This window comes from Lepidochelys olivacea, assembly GCF_965140295.1.
Source record: "Lepidochelys olivacea isolate rLepOli2 genome assembly, chromosome: 3".
NCBI lineage: Eukaryota > Metazoa > Chordata > Testudines > Cheloniidae > Lepidochelys > Lepidochelys olivacea.
Genome location: NC_140413.1, coordinates 17680119 through 17702548, shown reverse-complemented (window position 1 = coordinate 17702548; position 22430 = coordinate 17680119). Strand labels below are relative to the sequence as shown.

General features: G+C 43.1%; 1 protein-coding gene across 1 annotated transcript in view; it reads left to right on the top strand.

Annotated features, from left to right (window-relative positions):
• EVA1A (eva-1 homolog A, regulator of programmed cell death) overlaps positions 1-22430 on the top strand; it is a 312143-nt gene that overhangs the window by 109199 nt on the left and 180514 nt on the right. The window contains exon 3 of the mRNA XM_084623447.1: positions 13781-13904. Coding sequence (XP_084479573.1) covers positions 13781-13904 — 124 coding nt within the window. The remainder of the gene's footprint in view (positions 1-13780; positions 13905-22430) is intronic.

Sequence of the window (22430 nt, the reverse complement as noted above, 5' to 3'; positions counted from 1 at the left end):
ACTCTGTGGTAATGGCCACTACAGTTGTGGTGCAAGCCAACCACTAACACTGGCCTGTATTCTGTTGCTTCTGAAATTCCACATAGATTATTCCTGATAGGGAGATAAGAAATCCGTGTCCAGGTGCCAGACAGGAATGTACTCAGGCACTATGGTGATGGGTGTAGAATACAAACCTACTCAATGTCTCCTCCTTGGCTCTGCAGGGCACTCAGGCAGTTGGAACTATCAAGTTTTGCAGGGGGCCAAAAGTGTGATGCGACAGCTGTGTCCTATTTATTGTGCCTCCTGGCCATCTCTTTTCCTGCTTATAAGTAAGTGGAAGAGGCAGTCGGAATCCTGAAACGTTAAGCATCGGAGTATTAAATACAAATGTCTAAATTGTGCCCACAGAATAGATACCTCTGATCACCAATAGTAATTGTGTGCACCAAATGCAAAGTTCTATGGTTGGAAGAGGTATTTTCCTCTTTTTGCAGACATCCATGTAGTTACCACTGCATAGCCTTAGTAGAGTTGGTGAAAAACAGATTTTTTTGGGTTGGTGGCTGAACCGGGGAAAAAAAGGTATTTTGGATTGACCTGTAATTGGGTCAACCAGCAATTTTTCTGTTTTTTTTTCTTGACGAAACAAAAAACCTAAATTTCATTTCTGATTGTTTGAAACACTTTATTTCCTCCAAAATAGAATGTTTTGTTTCATTTTTGAGTGTTTTTTACCCTTTTTTGTGTTAAATCTAGATACACTTCAAAACCAAATGTCGTTTTGAAACCAAGTCAAAATGATTCATTTAGAAAATGTTGAAATGAAACATTTCAGCTTTTTTGGATTTTCCGTCCTCCCCCATTTTTTCTAGACACAACTATGAGCTGAATTATTCCTGAATGTGTGAACAGTTTTGGTAAACTGAAATTGCATGTTTCAGTAAATAAACTATTCACCAGAAAAAAATTCGCCCAGCTCTAGTCTTGCGTGATGGGTTTCATAAACCCATATTTTGCTTCGACAATATGTAACTCATTGGTCAATGCATGTTATGTGGCTCCTTCTGCCCAATCTACAGAGGATGCGAGTCTGTTACAGTCTCCTGCTACAGAGTCTTGCTCTTCAGATCAAGCTGGAATGACTCAAGGTTCTGTAGGTCCGTGGTTCAAATCTGAAAGTTGACCAAGATACCAGCAATCAGTCACACCTATTTCTGAACCTTTGGCCATAACTGTTCATTAATTTTATGTCTGCCATTGAAATGTAGCTGCCAAGTTCTAGGTCACTCTTCCCATGACGACAGTTTTGCAGATTTCTGGACTAGATTCTGGACAGCTGGGGTAGGGACTGGTATTACTTATTCTTCCTTGAACCACTAATGCAGTGCTCACCTGTGGAATTAGTGGCCCATGTGAAGAGCATCTGGTGTTACTGCTGCCCTCTACATATGTGACAGCCGCCACACCAGGGACTGAACAAAAGACCTCCAGAGCTAAAAGCGTGAGCTGCTACAACTTCAGACATAGAGCCCCTGTGACATATACCCACCACTGGTAAAGGAGGAGCAGCTTTAAAACCCACAATAGCTCCACAAGTTTCCTTAGAGGGCTGCCATGTCCATGCAGTCTCTGGCCAGTCTCCAAGACCTCCATGCCCTCAGGGTGCCTTTCAGCCAGAGGCTCTTTCTGCGTTTTGCTGGTCCTTTCTGGCTCCTGTTGTGTTGTCTTAGAAGATGGAATAAGTGGGCCCACTTATTCCAGGTAGCAACATGACCTGTCACGATACCACACTACACAGTCAACATGGTTCAGGGTTTTAAAGTCTCTGCCTGCTTCGTCCCATGGCAAACACATCATTAAATATCTTTTAAACCTTCAATTAAAGGTACAGGAAAGAAAGACAAACAGTTAAAGCATTTGAAATGTAAAGTATTAAGCAAAGTTTTCATTTTAATAATATCCCTTATTCCCTTTCTCTTTAGCAGTGGAGTTTTTTTAAAAGGAAAATAACCCTGGCTGATGGTCTTTTAGATGGGATTAAAGATGGTAATAACTGTCCATTTTGGGGCAGAGAAGTTCGCTGAGATGGGTTGAAGCTGTTGTTGTCGCTGTAGTTCTTAGATAACAAGACAAACACACACAAGATGAGAGAAAAGAAGAGCAAAGATAGAAAATGCAGCTTCTGTCTCTAGTTCTGACTCTTACTGGCAACTGGAGAAACACAGGCCCAGCACACTTTTTGGCAGACTTATATCAGCATTGGGCTGCTTACGGCATTGCTTTCCTCTTTCTGGCCACAGGCTTACAGCAGTGTTGTAAAAGAGACAGTCTTGGCCAGCTAATACAGACTTAGTAGACCGAAGGTAAAAAGAAATGGTTGGGGAAGGGAAAGCATACCCAGGGGGGAGGAGAGGAGATGTGGAGACAGTTTCTTATCCCAGATGGTGTTCAGAATTTAGCCAAAGTTGAGGGAGGTGGTGATATCATCTAGGCCCTTCTCTCTGGCTCAGTCTGCTCAGGACATCTCTCAGAATTAGGACAACAAAGCTCCAGTGGTAAACAGTGGACCCTGGCTTTCCAGGAGATGGTAGGGGTGGTGATCGTGATTGTGAAGCTTGCTCTTTCCTGTCCATTTGTCTCCCAATCAGCAATGGAGGTTCATTTTATTCTCCTCCACGAAGTCTTCTCTTTTAAGGACCCCAAAAAAATGATGGGTGTAAGAGCCCATACCTCATTATATTGTTCACCAGTTAAGTTTGATTTCTGACTGACCAATATTGGTTAACTGACTTTCAGTTCCACACTCCTTCTTTACCAGAGAATGATCTTAACACAGTCCTAATTTAGTCATTGTCTCTTTCGCATTTTTTCCCATCCACGTTTATGGTTATTGGTTGTGACATTTTATGAACTTTCACTCACTTCTCACAGTGGAGGTCACAGTTAGGATAAAGGCCCAATTATTACAATATTCTCCACACTGTAAGTGGAGGACTGTGGCCACTGTGCACCACTGCTTCCCATAATGGAAGTTCCCCCATCAGGGACCTCTGCCATGGTTTATGGCCCAGTATCTGTTTCCAGATTCTGTTAGTGGCGGGAAATGGTGGATAACTTCAGCCTCCTTCAGCAATCTCAGGTGAATTGATCAATGGCCTATTTTTGTTCACAACATTTTCAGATTATCTTGGGAGATTTCAGATGAAAGTAAATGGTGATGGGATTTTGTGGGAAAAGGGGCTGTGAGTTGTGAGTCTATGGAGGCAGAAGGGGGACACAAGCACAGCTATGTAAGGGCTTTGCCTTCATTAAAAAATTGCTGTGTTCTCCCCTCATTGTTTCAGATACCTCCCAGTAATAAATATTTACAAGGTAAATTGTAAACTCCTGGAGGCAGGGACTGTATCATTTTATTTGTCTTTATAGCTGTTAGCATCATGGCACCCCAAAGCTGACTGAGGACTTTGGCTACTACTATTTATGAATAAAGTGAGTTCATTAAAATATAACCTTCCCTCCCCTACTATAGCATGCAAAAGAATTCTAGCCATGTGTGTGTATGTGTTTGTATGTCTGTGTATTAGAGTGGGGCCAAAACCAAAGTCCTGGATCTGAACACTCCCAGATTATGGGAAAGTTCAGATCTGGATCCAAAGTTTGCAGCTTGGGTCCATTGTGTGTGTGTTCTATAAAATATCAGTGTGTATGCATAGGCACATGTTAGTCTTTACACTAGCACAGAAGGTGCAATATAACTGTTGTAAGTTTGTGTGGCCCAATCAGAAATAAGTGTAATTAAAAGCCATATAAAAGTATTGGCCAAGCCCAAAATGCATGAATTTGACTTGCAAAATCTGTGAGAGATTTAAAGTAAAATACACAATGAGAAGAGTCAGAGGAAGAAGCTTAAAATGATATGGGATTCTTGATACATTTATAAATCTTTCGGTAACTCCATGTTCCTGCATCAACATTCCTGATGTTATTAATTTACAGCATTAAACATAACTCCAGGCTTGTGTGGAAGGGAGTTTACAAGGTGTGACATTGCTTGTTATCATATACATAGATTACGCCTCATGCCCAGTTGTTATCTGCAATATACTCCTATTAACAAGGTGACAGAGAATAAAAACCTGAATAAAATAAAAACCCCCACCCTGAAGCAAATACTCACCAGCAACCACACACCACACAGCAAAAACACTAACCCAGGAACCTATCCTTGCAACAAAGCCCAATGCGAACTCTGTCCACATATTTATTCAAGTGACACCATCATAGGACCGGTTTCAGAGTAGCAGCCGTGTTAGTCTGTGTCCGTAAAAAGAACAAGAGTACTTGTGGCACGTTAGAGACTAATAAATTTATTAGAGCATAAGCTTTCATGAGCTACAGCTCACTTCATTGAATGCATAGAATGGAACATATAGTAAGAGAGATCTATATCTATATATAGTAAGAGATATACATAGGAGGCCTTGTGCCTATAACATGGTGTGCACCGGTAAGGAGAGGTGGGGAGAAGTGCAGCCAGAACCTCAGCAGGACCAGTGTTTGGCCTTAGTGAGCCACACCAATGCCATGTCTGGCCTCGTGGCTCCAAGAAGGAGCTGCTGATTTATGACCCAGGCAGGTGGAAAGACAGTATTTAAAGCATATATATCTCTTACTATGTATTCCATTCAATGCATCTGATGAAGTGAGCTGTAGCTCATGAAAGCTTATGCTCTAATAAATTTGTTAGTCTCTAACGTGCCACAAGTACTCCTGTTCTTTTTGCGGATACAGACTAACACGGCTGTTATTCTGAAAGTAATAAATACCTTGTTATCAGGAAAATAAAAGGCACTGTAGAGGTGTTGCGTTTCTGCTTCTATACATTTGTCAAATAGAATGCAGGCTAAATTCAGCCATCAGACATGCATGCATAGGTCCCACTGAAACCAAGGGGAACTGCACCTTGGGGGGCAAAATTTAGTCTTGTGACTTTATTTGCCTCAAAAGAAAACTATGTGTTGCTTGTAAAATGCTCTGGAGATGAATCATGCTTCGCTCATTAGAAGTATTAGCTTTTGGCGAAAGAACACTTGGCATTCCTTCTGTGTTTAGTTTGTGTCTATTTCACCTCTCCCAAGGATGATCGGTGACGTGGATCATGAAGGCTGCTGAGGTGGTATTTCCTTTTGTCCTTTAAGTGAGATACATGACACTTTCTCTGTCACCATATCCTGCTGCTGTTCTAAAAGAGCGGGAGGCAGTCATACAAAAGGGATTGGATTCCTTGCATTTTAACCACAGAATTCCCTGAGACATTGTTTCCCTTCACTGGCAAGGTTTTAATAATATGAAGCAAGGGCAGTGATATGACTCTTCTGCTGATGGGAAGATCAGACCGCACAGCTTCTGAACCAGGAGGCACATGTTGACCACAGGGTGATGGGGATGGAAGCTGTTTGGGGAAAAACATTTTTTCATGAGCCTCGGAGAAAGTGAAATAGGGAGTGAGAACAAATGTAATTCAAGTGATCCAAATTTCCTAGCGAGCTGAGCGCTGTGACTCTTGTATCAGGCTCCTCTGCTGCCATCTGTCTTCATCTCAAGAAGTTTATTATAATTATTATTTTTAAATTACATTAGCACCTGGAGGCATCAACAGAGATTGGGGCTCCACTGTGCTAGGTGCAGAAGAAATACATAATAAGAGCTGGTCCCTGCGCTGAAGCTGGGACAGTCTAAACACAGAATCCAAAGGGTGTGAGGGAAACAAAGGCACAGAAGGGGGAAATGACTTGCACAAGGCCACACAGCGGGTCAGCACTAGAACCGGGATTAGAACCCAGAGCTACTCCGTCCCAGTCATGTGCCCACTGGACCCATCTGTATCTTGGTATAATCCATTAATATGTTACAGTGGTTTATGTGCCGTTTCCTTGAACGATTTCTATTTCAGCCTCTGAACATACAGAAATCTTCAATGAGCTTTAATGCTCCAAGGCTTTGAAAGGAGCTGTGAGGCAGAACTTAAAACCCATGATGCTAGCTGCTTTACAAAGGCATCATGATCAGTGAGTATATGCTCTGATGAAGTTATAATAATTTCCAAACTCAGCCTAAAATCACAGAACTGATGCAATTTATCACATGTACAGTGCCCAGATTGCATTGTGTTGGGAATGTAAGTATCGCTCCCCACAACGTATATAACAGGTTAAATATTTGTAAGTGGCAAAAATGTTTGATACTATCTCTGTGCAGAAGCCGTGGTGAATATCTGCCGATTTTACTCTGTAAATTGCCTTATCCGTGAAATCTTTAGCTTCGCTGAAATTACTCTTCAAAGCAGTCTGATTGCATACCACAAGGTGATGGATCATTTGTGCCTCCAATTTTTATCTCTGTCACCTTGTTAATTGTTGGCATCGGGCTTTGTTGCAAGGATAGGTTCCTGGCTTAGTGTTTTTGCTGTGTGGTGTGTGGTTGCTGGTGAGTATTTGCTTCAGGTTGGGGTCTTTTATTTTATTCAGGTTTTTATTCTCTGTCACCTTGTTAATTGTTCCCCAGAATTATTAATTGTTCCGCAGAATACATGCATTAGTGTGTTGCCCAGTTGAGGTGTAAGAGTTCCAAGTGCTGGGGCATCCATCACTCCCATGGGAAAGTGTTTGACAACATCATGACTCACTGCCAGTGATTTTTCTTCTGCTGTGCATTTTAAACATTCCCTTCCTGTAATCCCATGACTCCTAGTTATATTCTCATTTATATTTTCATCAGTACCTGTAATATGTCATCTTCCTTTGAAGATGATGCCTTTAATACAGATTGTTATTGAGTCCCTCACCCTTAATTAATATGAAGTCAATATAAGTCAGTATTTGTAAGTCCAGTATTTATAGTAGATGTTTATCAATCCATTTCCCTTCAACCTGCCAAGCGTATTTCTTCTTGAGTGGTTCACATCTGAATTAATACCTGGGGATTCATTCCATCTAAATCTTGCTCCAAGACCATGTCTAAACATACCAGGGTGAAATTAACAGCATGTGACAGAAAGGTGAATGCCAATGTATGTTCTAGGCCAGCACAGCATAACATTGTACTTACTTACCATCTAAGTAAACTGCAATCTGTAAATTTACTTAGATTGTAAGATCTTTGGAGCAGGGAATGCCTTTTTGTTTTGTGTACAATGCCTAGCACAATAGGCTCTGATTCCTGTTAGGGGTCTATAGCTGCTATTGCTATACAAATAATAAGTAATAATAATGATGTGCTACCAGTCACATGGCAAGTTGAGTTGGTTCACAACAGAGAGATCTGATATAGCAGTTGCTTGATATTCCCTCAAACAGGTACCTCCTGTCCAATCTACGGTGATAGCGCTTCCTTGATTAGTCGGCCTTTTCCTGCCCCTATCTGTAATTTGTTCTACTTCCCCACACAACTCCTATCAAAATCCTCTGACTCTATGAACCTCACTGATTTGTATTAAGATCTGGGAGGTCCTTTGTAATGACCATTATTTCTTTATGTACATTGTTTGGGATTTTTTCTTTTAAATCAGAAACTCTTGTTTGAATTACAATTAAAAATATTAACATGTTATGATTTTACAATAATGTATACATTCATACAAAAAATCAACAATATTTAAAATCGTATGAAACCCAATTGTAAGAATAATCCAAATGAAATAACCGATACTCCCGACATTTAAGAGAGGGAACCTGGATACTCCACGCTTTGTATCAATGGGTAGTGCAGACAGAATAAAGGCTGTGTCATTTGTTACTTTTAATTGCAAATCTTGTGGCCTAGCTAGGTAGATGACTGGAAAATGTGTTTGGTGCAGCTATGTGTAATTCCACTGACATGTGTAACTCCATGGACTTCAGTGGGGTTACACCCACTTAGACCAGGACTGAGTTTGGCCCAATAACCTTTTATAGCTATAGAATAAGAATCCAGGATTGTCATTCTGAAGCCTAGAACATTGGCTAAGTCAATGTGAAGTGATGGAAACAGCTACAAGCATGGCTGAGAGCTGCTTTTGTTCAGAATATCACAAGTTTGAATCGTCACTGGGATTCTTGATCTGTTACCATGCAATTTTTAAGTGCTCAGCCATTTTTGGCTTTTTTACATTTTACTACGAATTACATCCATATGACAGCACAGGCTTTCACATATCTCTAATTTAATGCACATATCTCTAATTTAAGAACGCATTTAATGCTTTTGATTGCTGTCTCTCAACACCATACTACTTGAAACATCATTTAGTGTGGGCCTTCCCTGTTTCACAGTACTGGGTCGCGGAATGTAAAGCCCTCGGTTGTGGCGTCTCTGGTCAGCACCACAGCCCGGGCCGTTAAAAGTCCCTTCGGCAGTGCTGCCTGGCTAAGACAGGCTAGTCCCCACCTGTTCCGACAGCACCTGATGCCCTGGAAGTAGCCAGCAGCAGGTCCGGCTCCTAGGCGTGGGCGGGGGGGGAGGAGGGGCTCTGCGCGCTGCCCCTGCCCCGAGCACTAGCTCTGCACTCCTGGCCAATGGGAGCTGAAGGGAGGCAGTGCATGTGGGCGAGAGCCATGCAGAGCTGCTTGCGCACCTCCGCCTAGGAGCTGGACCTGCTGCTGGCTGCTTCTGGGGTGCAGTGCAGTCCGTGGTGCCAGGACAGGCAGCGCCGCTGATTGGGAACCCCCTGCCCCAGTCCTAAGCCCCCACAAACCTAGAGCCCCTTCCCAAATCCCTCATCCCCAGCTCCGTTGGGTCAACAATTTTCTTCAACTGGTCGCCAGAAAAAGTTTGAAAACCACTCATCTAGAGTCATCCTTGTGCCTCTCTGATGATGGATGTTATAAGTAGAGCAGCCCTGGGGTGAAATCCTGGCCCTATTGAAGTCAATGGGAGTTTTACCATTGACTTCAGTGGGGTCAGGATGTCACCCTGGGTGTATTAACTTCATTGACTGCAATGGAATTAAAACAGGAATAGGTTTGCCCCGAAGTGTTAAATTCAGTGGTGGTGTATGTAAAATGAATGATGCTCAAGGCAAGTAATTCTTGGTGAATATCACGAAGAGATAAACAAGTGTGTATGTGTAGGGGGTGGGTTTTTAAAACACCTTCTTGCAGTGACCCAATTGAGGGTGTTTTTTTTTTTTAAACTTTGATTTCATTTAACAAGGACCCCTCCCCCCCCCATTAGAGAACACAATGAAGTTTATTTAGTGTGTAGCTTCTCGGCACCCACTGGAAAGTCCTGATTTTGATCTTGCAGCAGCTCTCACATTAAGAGCTGGGTCACTGGAGTGAGATTAATCAGAGGCATAAATCACAGTGGTCAGATTGGTGTTTGTTTTGCTTAAATTCACCTGGCTTTCTTTCCTTCTTATCTCCCCTAAATCTCATGGCTTCTCAACTCAGTCATGGAGCAGAGAATGGAATGGATTTAAACTGCCATGTCTTCCCTTGTGGGCTCTTGCTGTCAGCCCTGAGGCTTGATTTACCACTGGAACCCCGTTATAAAATGGCACAAGACAATTAAGGAGTCTTCCCTCCCCTTCTGCATCAGACAAGGATTCCTTCTCCTCCCCAGTTAGTGTGATTTTTTTATAATACAATGTGACTTTATTTTGTACTAGCTGAGGGCCCACCAGATGATGATTATGTCAGAGTCATGGTTAATTCTGCATGTGAAGTCCAATTTCTATACATGTCCAGACTGTTCAAGGGTATTTTTCTCATTTTGTTGTTGCACCTTTCCACCTCCTCAGCAGCGATTTGTTGTTCTCAGCTCACAGTGACTGGGAGAAAATCAAGCAGGAAGTAGAATGAGAGAATAAACAGAAAGCTTTCTTTGCTCAACATAATTTGTTGCCATCTGTGACTTTGCAAAGGAAATTGATGCTCAGTAGATTAGTAAACATTAAACAAATTGCCTCCCTGGTAAGAAAGTTGCATGACATGTCAGCTGATCACCCCACTGGCTGATCTGAAAATCCAACACCACTTTTGACACACTTATAACCTTTTTGTCTAGTGTAGGGCAAATGTACATGAGGATAGCAGGGAAAAGATTTTCAGTGGTACATGTGGAAAGGCAACATTTTTGTTGTTAAGATCGCATCCATCCTACAAAAGTATCCAAGATATATTACACAGTTCCATGACACATTAACTTTTCTTTAACTGGAATTTAAGAGCGGGTCTACATGTTTAATGCAAAAACTTTTAAAATCAAGAATGGGTTTTGTGGCATGATTTACATTTCTTCTTTTTTTATTCAATGCTCCATGACTTGATAATTGTATTTAAAAGATTGCAATCATTATCAACATTTTTTGTTTAGCAAAGCCCAGGTTTTAGACAGAAAATGTGAATAATGATTTTGATAAATTTTTCAGCAATTTTTTTGCCAAAATGTCCATTTTAAACCACACAACATAAAAATAACTTTAAAATGTTGAATATTTTCATGAAGTAATTTCTCCCTTTTTGACCAACTCTTCTTAATGTTGAAGTTGCACAGTTAGATATTCAAAAGTTTTCACACTCAACCTTAACTTTGCCCCTAGCATTGCAGTTGCATGGGTAATTTCTCCTATGACCTTTGATACACCAGTATGTATCATGCTCTAGGGCTGTGTACTACTCTGTATGCCAGACAAAGAGAGCCAAGAAGTCATCGATGTGAAAAATATACAGTAAGTAGTACATACTGGAGATTAGTGTACAACAAGACAAAGGAATAATGAAACATTTGCATGTAAAGACCACCTACATTCATAGTTAGCTTAGCTTTGTGGTTAGTTGCCTCAGTCTCTGCATTGTGCCTAGGGAAAGCTGCACAGGTACTGGTTGCACATAGAAGGTGGGGTTTTCAAAAGTGCTCCATGTTGACTTGACTTAGTCCCACTGAAATCAATGGTAGTTTCCCATTGGTTTCAATGGGAGTAGTTAGGTCAATGCTGAGTGCTTTTGAAAATCCCACCTGGATTGTATAGAACATGGCTACGGACAAATGTGTGCATTTTGAACTTAGTGAAAAGAATATGCTGCGAGAGCTAAACACAGAGGTTTTTATACCTTAGTTCAATAACTCACTGTCCCCAAACACTCCTAGGCACCTCTTCTTAGTGCAAGCTATTTCCATTCAGCTCCCAGATTTTTCATCTGTAGATCTCTATATTGAAAAGATCACACGTACGTTCTTTGTTCACTTTGCCCTCAGAATTGGCTGAACTGTCTTGGTTTAAATTTTAAAATAAATCCACAAACTTCAAGCAGAGACAAAGCCGAGTGTATGTCAGCCAGGAAGGTGAAAGCTCCTGAAGTGTCTGAACAACCGAAAATACTGGGATTTAGAATGGACCCTGCCATTTAACTGAAACTGGAGGAGCCATTGCTATGCCTGTTATAAATATGGGAGATGGAGAGATGAAGGGGTGTAGGTTAGGGAGGAAATACGTTCTTTTCAGCTGAGATTTGAAAATAGATGGAGAATCACTGAGACAGTGAGAAAGTTGGTCTGAATGACAGAAGCTTCAGAGAAGAAAGTGTCGGCATGGGCAGTACAGTGGTGGGATTATGGAAAAGGATAAAAAGCAGGTCCATGTGAGAGGCGGGAACAGAAAGAGGAATGGAGATGCTGGGAGAGTTTTTGAGATGCAGTTTGCTGAAGTCTCCTTGTAAGTGAAAATAATCCGGTTGGGAATGGAATTCATAGCTCTGTTAAGCAGGGACTTAACGATGTTGATGATTTACCTCACTCTGTGGTCTCAGTCAAAATGCTCTGACAGGTTCATGTGTGTCAGACAAACATTATGGTAATTTTAGAGCTTCAAGGGGCTCCACAGAAGTATGTAAATACCACCTAAGTCATCTAGCTGAACATAAAACTTAATTACTGCCCCCTCCACCCCTTCTGCTTTAAAGGATCATAGGGATAAAAATCATTAATCTTTCTTAATGAAGCCATTTTCTATCAGGAGACAGAATGTCTTTCCCCTGTGGATTTTAAGATGGAGTTTTATAAGGGGTGTTATGAATGGAGAAGCGTGTGAAGGGAATTCCAAGAACATGCGACGTGGGAGACCCCATCAGGCTCACAGGCCCTGCGTGAGTTTAGCTAAAATGAAGCCACTGGAAGGGGGCAGGGGGGAAGTGAGTCCCATTCAAAACGAAGTCGGCTGAGTAATACTCCTACCACCTCTACTGCTAGTGATTAGAATGATAATTGCTGCACTTTTTCTGTAACTAACAAAAGAAGGCATTTAAAAACACGTGGTCCAAATCCTGACCCCCACAGTGAAATCAACAGTCAAATTGTCAATAGCTTCGGTGAGACTGGGATTTGGTCCTGTATAATTAATGATCTGGTACTCACTGTGGCAACGCCAATCCTCACTCCTGAACTATCCATCTCTCAGACCTTGTCCACACACAAAGTTACACTATTTTAACGAAAGGTGTGTTTTTAAATCTCTTTAGTTAAATCAGTGTAAAAACCCTCCATTTTTTTTACCTGATTAAGCTAAATTGACAAAATCCATTCTTAAAGCAAAGTCTACCCAGGGCTTAACTAAATTGTGTAAAAACAAACCTTAATTTAACAGTGCAAGCTTGTGTGTAGATGAGGGGTGACATTTTAAAAAAGCACCTAAGTGGTATAGGAGTCCTATTTTTAAAAATGACTGAGGAGCTCCTATGTCACTTAGGTGCTAAAATTTTACCCAAGGCCTCAATCTTTCCTAAAATGTCCAGTGTTGAGCTTGCTTCCCTCTCGTTCACACTCATTCACTTAAATCTCAGATGTCTGCATTATGATCTAATTTGAGCTGCTAGCTAGCATTTCAGCAGTGCCATCCAGTGGAATCCCCCATTGCCCCTGTGGTGCAGTGTTGCCATTCAGTCTGCTTTGTTTGCACTCACTAGGCCAGGCCCTCAGCTGGTATCTATCGGTGTCACTCCACTGAGGTAAATGAAGCTGTGCTGAGTTAAGCTAGCTGGGGATCTGGCCCGTCGTTATGAGCTTTCTAAGGTAGAAGAAGCACCTCAATAGTAAGTCTGAGTGAACAACTGATTTTAGGGGGGTCGTTTTCAAGGATTTGCATGAATATAACATGAAAAATAATCTGAAATTCAGATTTTCGATAGGGGGCAGATATTTGGATTCTCTTTTCTTACCTAACAAACACCCTGGTTGTCTTGTGGCTAGGGTGACCAGATAGCAAGTGTGAAAAATCGGGACAGAGAGTGGGGGGTAATAGGTGCCTACATAAGAAAAAGCCCCAAATATCAGGACTGTCCCTATAAAATCGGGACATCTGGTCACCCTACTTGTGGCTGGAACGCTGTTATGTGGGAACTTGGGTATGTAAAGTGGTTGTGGTGAATTTGTGTTTTTGTATTATAGTAGTGCCTAGAGCTCCTAACTGAGGTCAGGGCCCCATTGCGCCAACCACTATATATACACACCTTGTGAGAGACAGTTTCTGCCCCAAAGAGCTTGCAATCTATTGATTCATTTTGGGGATAATGTTGTAGCATTAGACTGAACTTGGTCATTGTTGTTGGGCTTTTGTGTGTGCTGAACAAGGCTGGGAAGAGTCCCTGGAATTCCAGGGCACTGAGAATTGGTAGCCTCTGCAGTGCAAGCTCATCATGCTGTTCAGTGAGGCCAAGATCACACTACTGCTCTGAAGCCTTTCTCCATTCAGTGCACTCTGATAGGTACTAAAGTGCTTCTATTTTTCTGTTTGTTTTTTGTATGTGTGCCCTTGCCTGTGTAGAAAATGCTGGATGAGTGCCAGGACAGACGGAGCTGCCAATTCCTTGTCAATAGCCGGCTGTTTGGTCTAGACCCGTGCCCTGGAACCGGCAAGTACCTCATCGTATGGTACAAGTGCAGGCCAAGTAAGTATCTCTCCAGTGAGTCTGGTTGCTTTTGTAAGATCAAAGTTATTCCTAGCATAAGCCTTTGCAGTGAGGCTTCCTAGCATTCTCTTTTGGGGGGATTTTCACTACCTTCCGCCTTTATTTTCAATGTAACATAAACCATTTGGGTACAGAAGAGCCCTCTCCCCTGCTCTCTCAGGGCATTGCTACTAGACTTTTTCCTTCTCATTGGCAGTCTGCAGTAAGGATTGTTTTTTGCAGGTGCCAGAGAAAGCTCTTGCCAATGTTCAACTTATGCGCTGCCCAGGTAACATTGTCTTCTTTGGGTGGACTGCTCCAACTTTGTATTGCAGAGGTTTCCACTCTGCGCTGACTGGATGCGAGGCTGCACTTTGGAAGCCATTAGTACAACACAAATTGACAGTGTGATAACAATCCATGTGGTCCAAACTTTCAAAAGTTGTGTGCCTAAAGTTAAGCACCCAAATAAATGGCCTGATGGGAACTGTGTCTGCCCAGCATCTCTGAAATAGGGACCACTTTTATGGGTGCCTAACTTGAGGTACCCAAGTTTGAAAATGTTGGCCTATAACTTTATTTTGTATAGCCCCTTTCATAAAATCCAGATCCCAAACCTTTTTGGAGAGTTAAATAATACAATTATGAAGTTATCACAGCCGATAATAGCAGAGGAGAAGAGGAAATTTAAGCGTCTGGGCAAGGATGAAGATCTGATTTCAGAAGAGATTTTAAAATAAATGGTGAGCCGACAAGAAGGCTCTTGCTGCAGCATCCTGAGTCTGATACTTGTGTGTGTGTGTGTGTGTGTGTGTTTGGGGGGGGGGAGCTGGCAAGATCTGTCAGGAATTAAATGAAAAGTGGGTAATGAAACATCACTACTATCTATGTTAGTTGTGGCCTTTGAGCAGGTGAATGGAAGGTCCATCTTTGTATGAGAAATTTCTCTGTATAAAATAGAAGTGATTAGCACGTTGTTCTGACAAGTTTCTGTTCTGCATCCGCTGTCTTTTCTTGCACTGTGTATAGTATGCTGAAAAGGAATGTCATGAAAAGGTCTTAGGATTTGTGTGCAGGTTCAGGGGAGGAGTGTAGACTGTGCTGAGCTTTTGAAGGTGTCATAGAAGCCCATCTGTACATGAATATTTATGGCTTGGAATGCTCCCCTGTTCACAGGTATGACAGGAAATGGCTTGTGTGTGTGACCTGAATATCCGAAGTGTGGGGGGAAAAGGGGAATTTTCCTGAAAGACAGCAGAGCTTTGCTAGATTGCTTGAGTTTATTTCCGCAAAACATTTTCCATGCAGCTATAATTTTGCAGGGTGAACCAGGGTCATCTTATTGTTTCTCAGTCAATGAGCAAACTCTTCCTGGGAATCTGGTCAGTTCGTAATGCCATTTATAATGCACTGAGCATTAGGCTTGCACGTGGAATGGCAGCAGCATTTTGAGCTATCCACAGAAGCTTCAAGACTTTATCTGCAGGGTAATGAAATAGCAGGAGTGTCACAAGAGCTAGTGCTTGTATGTGTTGATTTGTATTCCTGTTTTTAATTTGCACTGCTTTAAGGGCAAAATAAGGTGAGATACGATCTTCTTATGAGTTCAGTTAGTGCATGGCAGACATACCACAAGAAGAACAGGTCTGGTGTTGTTTTAGCTACTTTGGTGATTCCCGCAGGCATTAAAAATACAAAAGATGTAAATACAAATATTGTAATATTCTAGGGGAACCCAAATGTGCAGCCCTAATTAGTAGTGAGATCGTATGATTCAGTCCTGGAAGCTGTGGTCCAGTGAGGCGGCAGGCATCTCTGGGGAGGACGGAGCCCCCTCATCTCTTGTCATTGATCACCAGAGAGTATTCATCACAGGAAGCATAAAGGCCCCAGAGAAGCATGCTACCTGGTATGTGATCTGTTATACATTTATCAAAAGCCACAAACAGCGTTTCAGCCCCCACAACTACTGCCTACAAATACTTGGATACAGTCTGCCCGGCGCATACTTTGTAGTGTTTAGAAGGCTGATCTGAAGCATCCAACTGGATGACTGGAAAAAGGCTAATGTAGTGCCAATCTTTAAAAAAGGGAAGAAGGAGGATCCTGGGAACTACAGGCCAGTCAGCCTCACCTCAGTCCCTGGAAAAATCATGGAGCAGGTCCTCAAAGAATCAATCCTGAAGCACTTCCATGAGAGGAAAGTGATCAGGAACAGCCAGCATGGATTCACCAAGGGAAGGTCATGCCTGACTAATCTAATCGCCTTTTATGATGAGATTACTGGTTCTGTGGATGAAGGGAAAGCAGTGGATGTATTGTTTCTTGACTTTAGCAAAGCTTTTGACACGGTCTCCCACAGTATTCTTGTCAGCAAGTTAAGGAAGTATGGGCTGGATGAATGCACTATAAGGTGGGTAGAAAGCTGGCTAGATTGTCGGGCTCAACGGGTAGTGATCAATGGCTCCATGTCTAGTTGGCAGCCGGTATCAAGTGGAGTGCCCCAAGGGTCGGTCCTGGGGCCGGTTTTGTTCAATATCTTCATAAATGATCTGGAGGATGGTGTGGATTGCACTCTCAGCAAATTTGCGGACGATACTAAACTGGGAGGAGAGGTAGATACGCTGGAGGGTAGGGATAGGATACAGAAGGACCTAGACAAATTGGAGGATTGGGCCAAAAGAAATCTGATGAGGTTCAATAAGGATAAGTGCAGGGTCCTGCACTTAGGACGGAAGAACCCAATGCACAGCTACAGACTAGGGACCGAATGGCTCGGCAGCAGTTCTGCAGAAAATGACCTAGGGGTGACAGTGGATGAGAAGCTGGATATGAGTCAGCAGTGTGCCCTTGTTGCCAAGAAGGCCAATGGCATTTTGGGATGTATAAGTAGGGGCATAGCGAGCAGATCGAGGGACGTGATCGTTCCCCTCTATTCGACATTGGTGAGGCCTCATCTGGAGTACTGTGTCCAGTTTTGGGCCCCACACTACAAGAAGGATGTGGATAAATTGGAGAGAGTCCAGCGAAGGGCAACAAAAATGATTAGGGGTCTGGAACACATGACTTATGAGGAGAGGCTGAGGGAGCTGGGATTGTTTAGCCTGCAGAAGAGAAGAATGAGGGGGGATTTGATAGCTGCTTTCAACTACCTGACAGGGGGTTCCAAAGAGGATGGCTCTAGACTGTTCTCAATGGTAGCAGATGACAGAACGAGGAGTAATGGTCTCAAGTTGCAGTGGGGGAGGTTTATGTTGGATATTAGGAAAAACTTTTTCACTAAGAGGGTGGTGAAACACTGGAATGCATTACCTAGGGAGGTGGTAGAATCTCCTTCCTTAGAGGTTTTTAAGGTCAGGCTTGACAAAGCCCTGGCTGGGATGATTTAACTGGGAATTGGTCCTGCTTCGAGCAGGGGGTTGGACTAGATGACTTTCTGGGGTCCCTTCCAACCCTGATATTTTATGATTCTATGATTCAACGGGAAGGTGTGAGCTTTCCTATATTGAGTGCCGTGCTGAAGACTTGCCAGGAGCCCCGGGATTGCCCCAAATAGGCACAGGCATTTGTACTGAATCTTTTTTTAAAATAAAAAATAAAAGCCTAGGTAACCCAGAGGCGAGTGTGTTACAGGTTCCACGCTATGCCGATCCATAAAGGCTATACCTAGTTAGAGCCCATAGCTATGACTGCTTGATTCTTTAGCTCAGGCTGTAGTAGGTTCTGCTTCTAGCTCTAGAGGTCTCTGGTTCAATCCCTGGGGTGGGTGGCTGCACAGCTCGTAATATGGCTTTTATTTGTATCTTTATTAATGAATGAATAACTTGTTTGATTTCCCCCTCCCCACAACATAACTGCCATTGAGCACCTTTGCTGTAACCCTGCAGTTACGGGGTGATGGAGGTAGTTGGCTGCGTGTTGCCCTCGGGCCAGACTGATCACACCAGTGGTGTTAATGCAAGGCACAAAGGAGTTCTGCTCCCATGTTCCTTGCAAGTGAGTTTCAATCCTGCTTTGCTTTTTGAACCAGGTGGCTGCATGTTGGTTCTGTTTTCCTTCCCTTGAGCACCATTTAAAAAGATACAGGGATAGAATGTGGAGCAACATGCCTGCCAGCCTGTGGGGTTGGGGGAGACCTGGACATCCAGCCAAGACGGGGAGATTAAAAACCTCTCTCGCCCCTGCAACATGAGCCTGCCTTGGATTCAAATGCTGCTTTCCTAGCGAGACAGGAAGCGGTGCCAGAAACCTGGCACTGGCAAGTTACTGAACCTCCCCTCTTGGAAAAGAAGAAACTAAAATGACATAGTCTAGTTTTGCTCTTCTTCAACCACTAGTTGTGAGGCGCAGGGTAGGAATCACTGCATGAAATTCTTTGGCCTGTACTATGCAGGAGGTGAGACTAGATGATCAGAATGGTCCTTTCTGTCCTCAGACTCTCTGAATCTATGACACAGAGGGCATGTATCTAAATACACGTGTCTCAGGTATGTACACAGCTCTTTCCCTAAATGGCAGCTGCACAGTAAGTCCTGTATAGTGGCAAGAGTCTAGACTGTAGCTAGATGGTGTGTGTGTGTGTGTATATATAGTTATTTCTGGGGTATGGGAGTGCTGGAGAGATCAGAAATGGTCAATAAATTGCTCCGCTCATTCTCATCCATGGCAGCTTGCTAATGACTGTAAGTTGCTGCTACTGTGTGTTCTCCAGCCAGTACCTAATACACATCTGCCCACATCACCACTGGGGAGGTTTTCAAAAGCACCTTAGGGGTTCAGGAGAACAAGTCACACTAAAAGTCAGAGACTTGCGCTCCTAAATCCCTTTGGTGTCTTTGCAAATCTTACCTGTTACTGGCAGCCTCAGCACAGCGGCTTCGAGGTGGGTCCCTCCAGGCCAGGATTGGGATATGTTGAGGGGGGCTGTGTGGGGATGCTAGTTCTGCTGTGGCCTAGGCAGTAGTTGTTCTACAAAGGTCTGATCTGAAAGTCCACGGAAATCCATTGACTTCAATGGGCTTTGGGTCAGGTCCTGAATGCACGGAGGATTTCAGTCTGCAGGACACCTTTCAGGAATGTTAAAATAAAATCTTACACAGAGTATGATTATTTCTCACCAGAGTGCAGGTAATACACTAATTTTGTTTAGAACCATGACGTGTAGTTACCCCGTGATCTGAAGAAACGAATTGACACTGAATTTAATTGGCCTCATACACATGCCTTCTAACTGAAATCCTGATTCACCAATGTTATTCAAACAATTTTAGAGTTTGTTTATTCCCCTCAAATCTGGGAGACATAATGCTGGGTAGGATCTTGTATTGCTGTAAGCTAGAAAATACTCATTCTGTGCCATAAATCTGACTCTCTGGAGGGGGGATGGTATAATCTAGTGCTTGCAGTCAGAGGCTAGGAGTAGGACACCTGGGTTCTATTCCTGTGTTGGCCTATGAGACATTGGGCAAGTCATTTAATCTCCCTGTGCCTCAGCAAAATGAGGATACTAATGCCTAGCTACATTTGCAGGGCATTTTGCAGTTCTTCAGAAAAAATGTGCTGTATAAAGTTAGTTATTTCTTAATTATATTCTGAGAGGCGAGAAGAGAGATTTCTGCCGCACTTTACAACTTGGCTGCTGCCTACATGACCTTCGACTCCCCAGTCCTGCCACAAGTGCAGGGGACTGGACTAGATGACCTCTTGAGGTCCCTTCCAGTCCTATGATTCTGTGCTCTGCCAGTCTTCTTGCCTTGCCGCAGTTCTTGACTCCCCCTCCTGACCTCTTTTGCCTTCTTTGCCCCTCTCTTCTGGAAACAGTTCTCCTTTCCTTCTTCAAATAATTTCTAAAGCACAACCTGTTCCTCATGGTTAGCCAGCAGCAATGTTTCTCCTGCCACTCTTTCCCTCTGCCCCATTGTATTGTACCTGCTGTGCCTTAAGATTGCAGACTCTTTGGGGCAGGGTATCTTGCTTTTTATTCGGTGTTTTTACCTGTTGTAAAATGCTACATGAAGTTATCACATGGTATAAATGATAGTTGGAAATTGATCTGTACCAAACCCCTTCTACTGAACATTCCTGGGATCCAAACTTTTTGCTTCTGACCCCTTTATCTGGGATGAGCCAGAAATCCTGGCCAATGGGAACTGCAGAGTCGGTGTTCAGGGCAGGAGCAGCGCACGGAGACCCCTCCCCCCCACCCAAGGGGCCATAGGGACGGTGCCGGCCGCTTCTGGGAGAGGCGCACAGCGACGAGCGAGGGCGGGGAGGAAGCCTGCCTTAGCCCTGTTGTGCTGGTGCTGGGGGCCCCCAGGCCCATTTCAATCACCTGGATCCCTGGGCAATTGCCCCCTTCCCCCCATCCGCGGGCCTGCCCGGAAAACATGGCAATAGATTTTGGGGGAACCTCCTCCATGGCATGCATTGAATGTACCATCGCCCATTCAGTTCCCTTAGGACCTGATCCTGAACCTTTGAAGCCATTGAGAGCTTTGGCACTGACTTCATTCTCAGTGCCACTGTCACAAAGGCCCAGGATCATGCCTTTACTCATTAAATCTTCTGAGCTCAGGACTCTGCCTGAAAGTCCTAGTTAAATTACACCCATCCTTAAGACTTACACGCTGTTGACATGATTTGCTGCACACTATGCACAAGAAGAGGGAAGAACGTTGGAAATAATAGTTTCTTTTGGAGCTATAGAAATCCCAGACACCTTTAACACTAGTGATTGATTTTAGTCCTGGGATAGATTGGTAATTCAGTAGCTATCAACCCTGTCAGAAAAGCATTAGTCTTCCTTGGGAGACAGTTTTATTGGTGGCAGGAGAAGTTCATTGTATTGTTTGCTGCATTGCTCTTTGGTGGCTCATGCCTTATAAGCAGCGCCGCGGACTGTGGGCTGTTCGAGTGGCACATTCTCCGGGCCTTGCTATTGAGGGTGTAAAATAGGCCCTGGACTCATCAGCTCATTCTTGCTTATCTGTATTATTTCAAAACTGCTTCGATTGGGTAGGGAGTGGAAATTTATAAGGGTAATAAACCTCAGGCCATGAGCGCCGCGGTGATGAAAAGGTGTAAATAAAAGAATGCTATAAATGTCAGAGAGCAGATCGGTGAGCCTGGGATCAGATTGAGCCTTATAAATGAAACTTTAATACTTGCAGTTAATTCTGATTTAAGCCACCGATGCGCAGACATTTTCAGATGCTGTCAAATAGCCCCATCCCTAAAACACACTAATCACTCGACTGTCAGGAGCAGGATTAAGAGAAATGTATGATTTCACTGACAGTGAATGCAGAAATTATGGTCTATCAGTGCACGCACTGCGTATGGGAGAGGGTCACAGAAACCCCATCTGACCCGAGTGAGAATGAAAAAATAAAGGGCTTGATTTTTCTCTTGCCTTTGCCAGTGAAATCCTATTGATTTCAAAGGAGTTTCTCCTGACTAACTCTAGTACGAAGGAGAATCCAGCACCCAAATGGGTTCTCAGGTAAATAGTATTTCCCGAAGCAGTTGGGAGGTCACAACCTTTGGCCTCAGGTACAATAGACCTAAAATAATTGGCAGATCCTTAGGCATTGTGTATAACTGTCATAACTTTATGCACTGAAGATCACGATTGCATTGTGGCAGACATTTCAATTGTGACAAACGACTTTGATTGTTGTGGGGAGGGGATGGGGGCAAGTTTGTTTATACAATTAGTCAAAGTGACATAGGAACTCCCGCTGACTCCGAGAGGAATAGGAATTTTTTTCACAGTGATTAACCAGAACAAACATGTGGAGAAACCAGTGTCAAAGTGTTTTAGAATGAAAAGTAAAAACAACTCCCCCCGCCTCACTCATAAAGCAGTATCAAACTCTGTTAGAGAAGCCAAGTAGCAGCTGTAACTGGTACTCCAGTGGCAAAGAGTTCAAGATACCCTGAAAACACACCTTTAAGAGTAACCAAAAGTGAAGGAACACATCCCATTAAAGACATCCTTGTTATCTAGGTCTCATCTCTGCAAGCCTTTTACTCATGTGAGAGTGAGGGTCTGCAGAAGTGAGCCATAGTCTGGAGCAGGCACTTGGCCTCATCAGGCAGTACACAGGGCAGAGAAGTGAATAATAGAGCACTTCAGGTGGGAGTGAGAGAACTATTCGAGGATGAGAGAGAGAGCAATCACTCTGAACGGATGTCTTTTGGCATGAATGAAGAGTGAATCAGAAAAGTGTTGGGATACAGGTTTGGCACTGGACAATTTGCAGTATTGCCAGCTACAGTGGTTAAAAATCATGAGTCATGTCCCAAAAATCACGAGATTTGTTTTAAAATAATGAGATTTTTTAAAGGGTTTTTTAGTGTGTGTGTGTGTGTGTGTGTTTTAATTTGCTTTCTGGTTTTTGAACCTTTTAAGAGTGCAGGTGGTTTTGAGTTTTCAAGCTTTTTTTCTGCAAACATGAGGGTTAGAAACTTGCTTTCATATTTTAGATAAAAGCCGAGATTCGCACCTAAATCACATGCATCCAG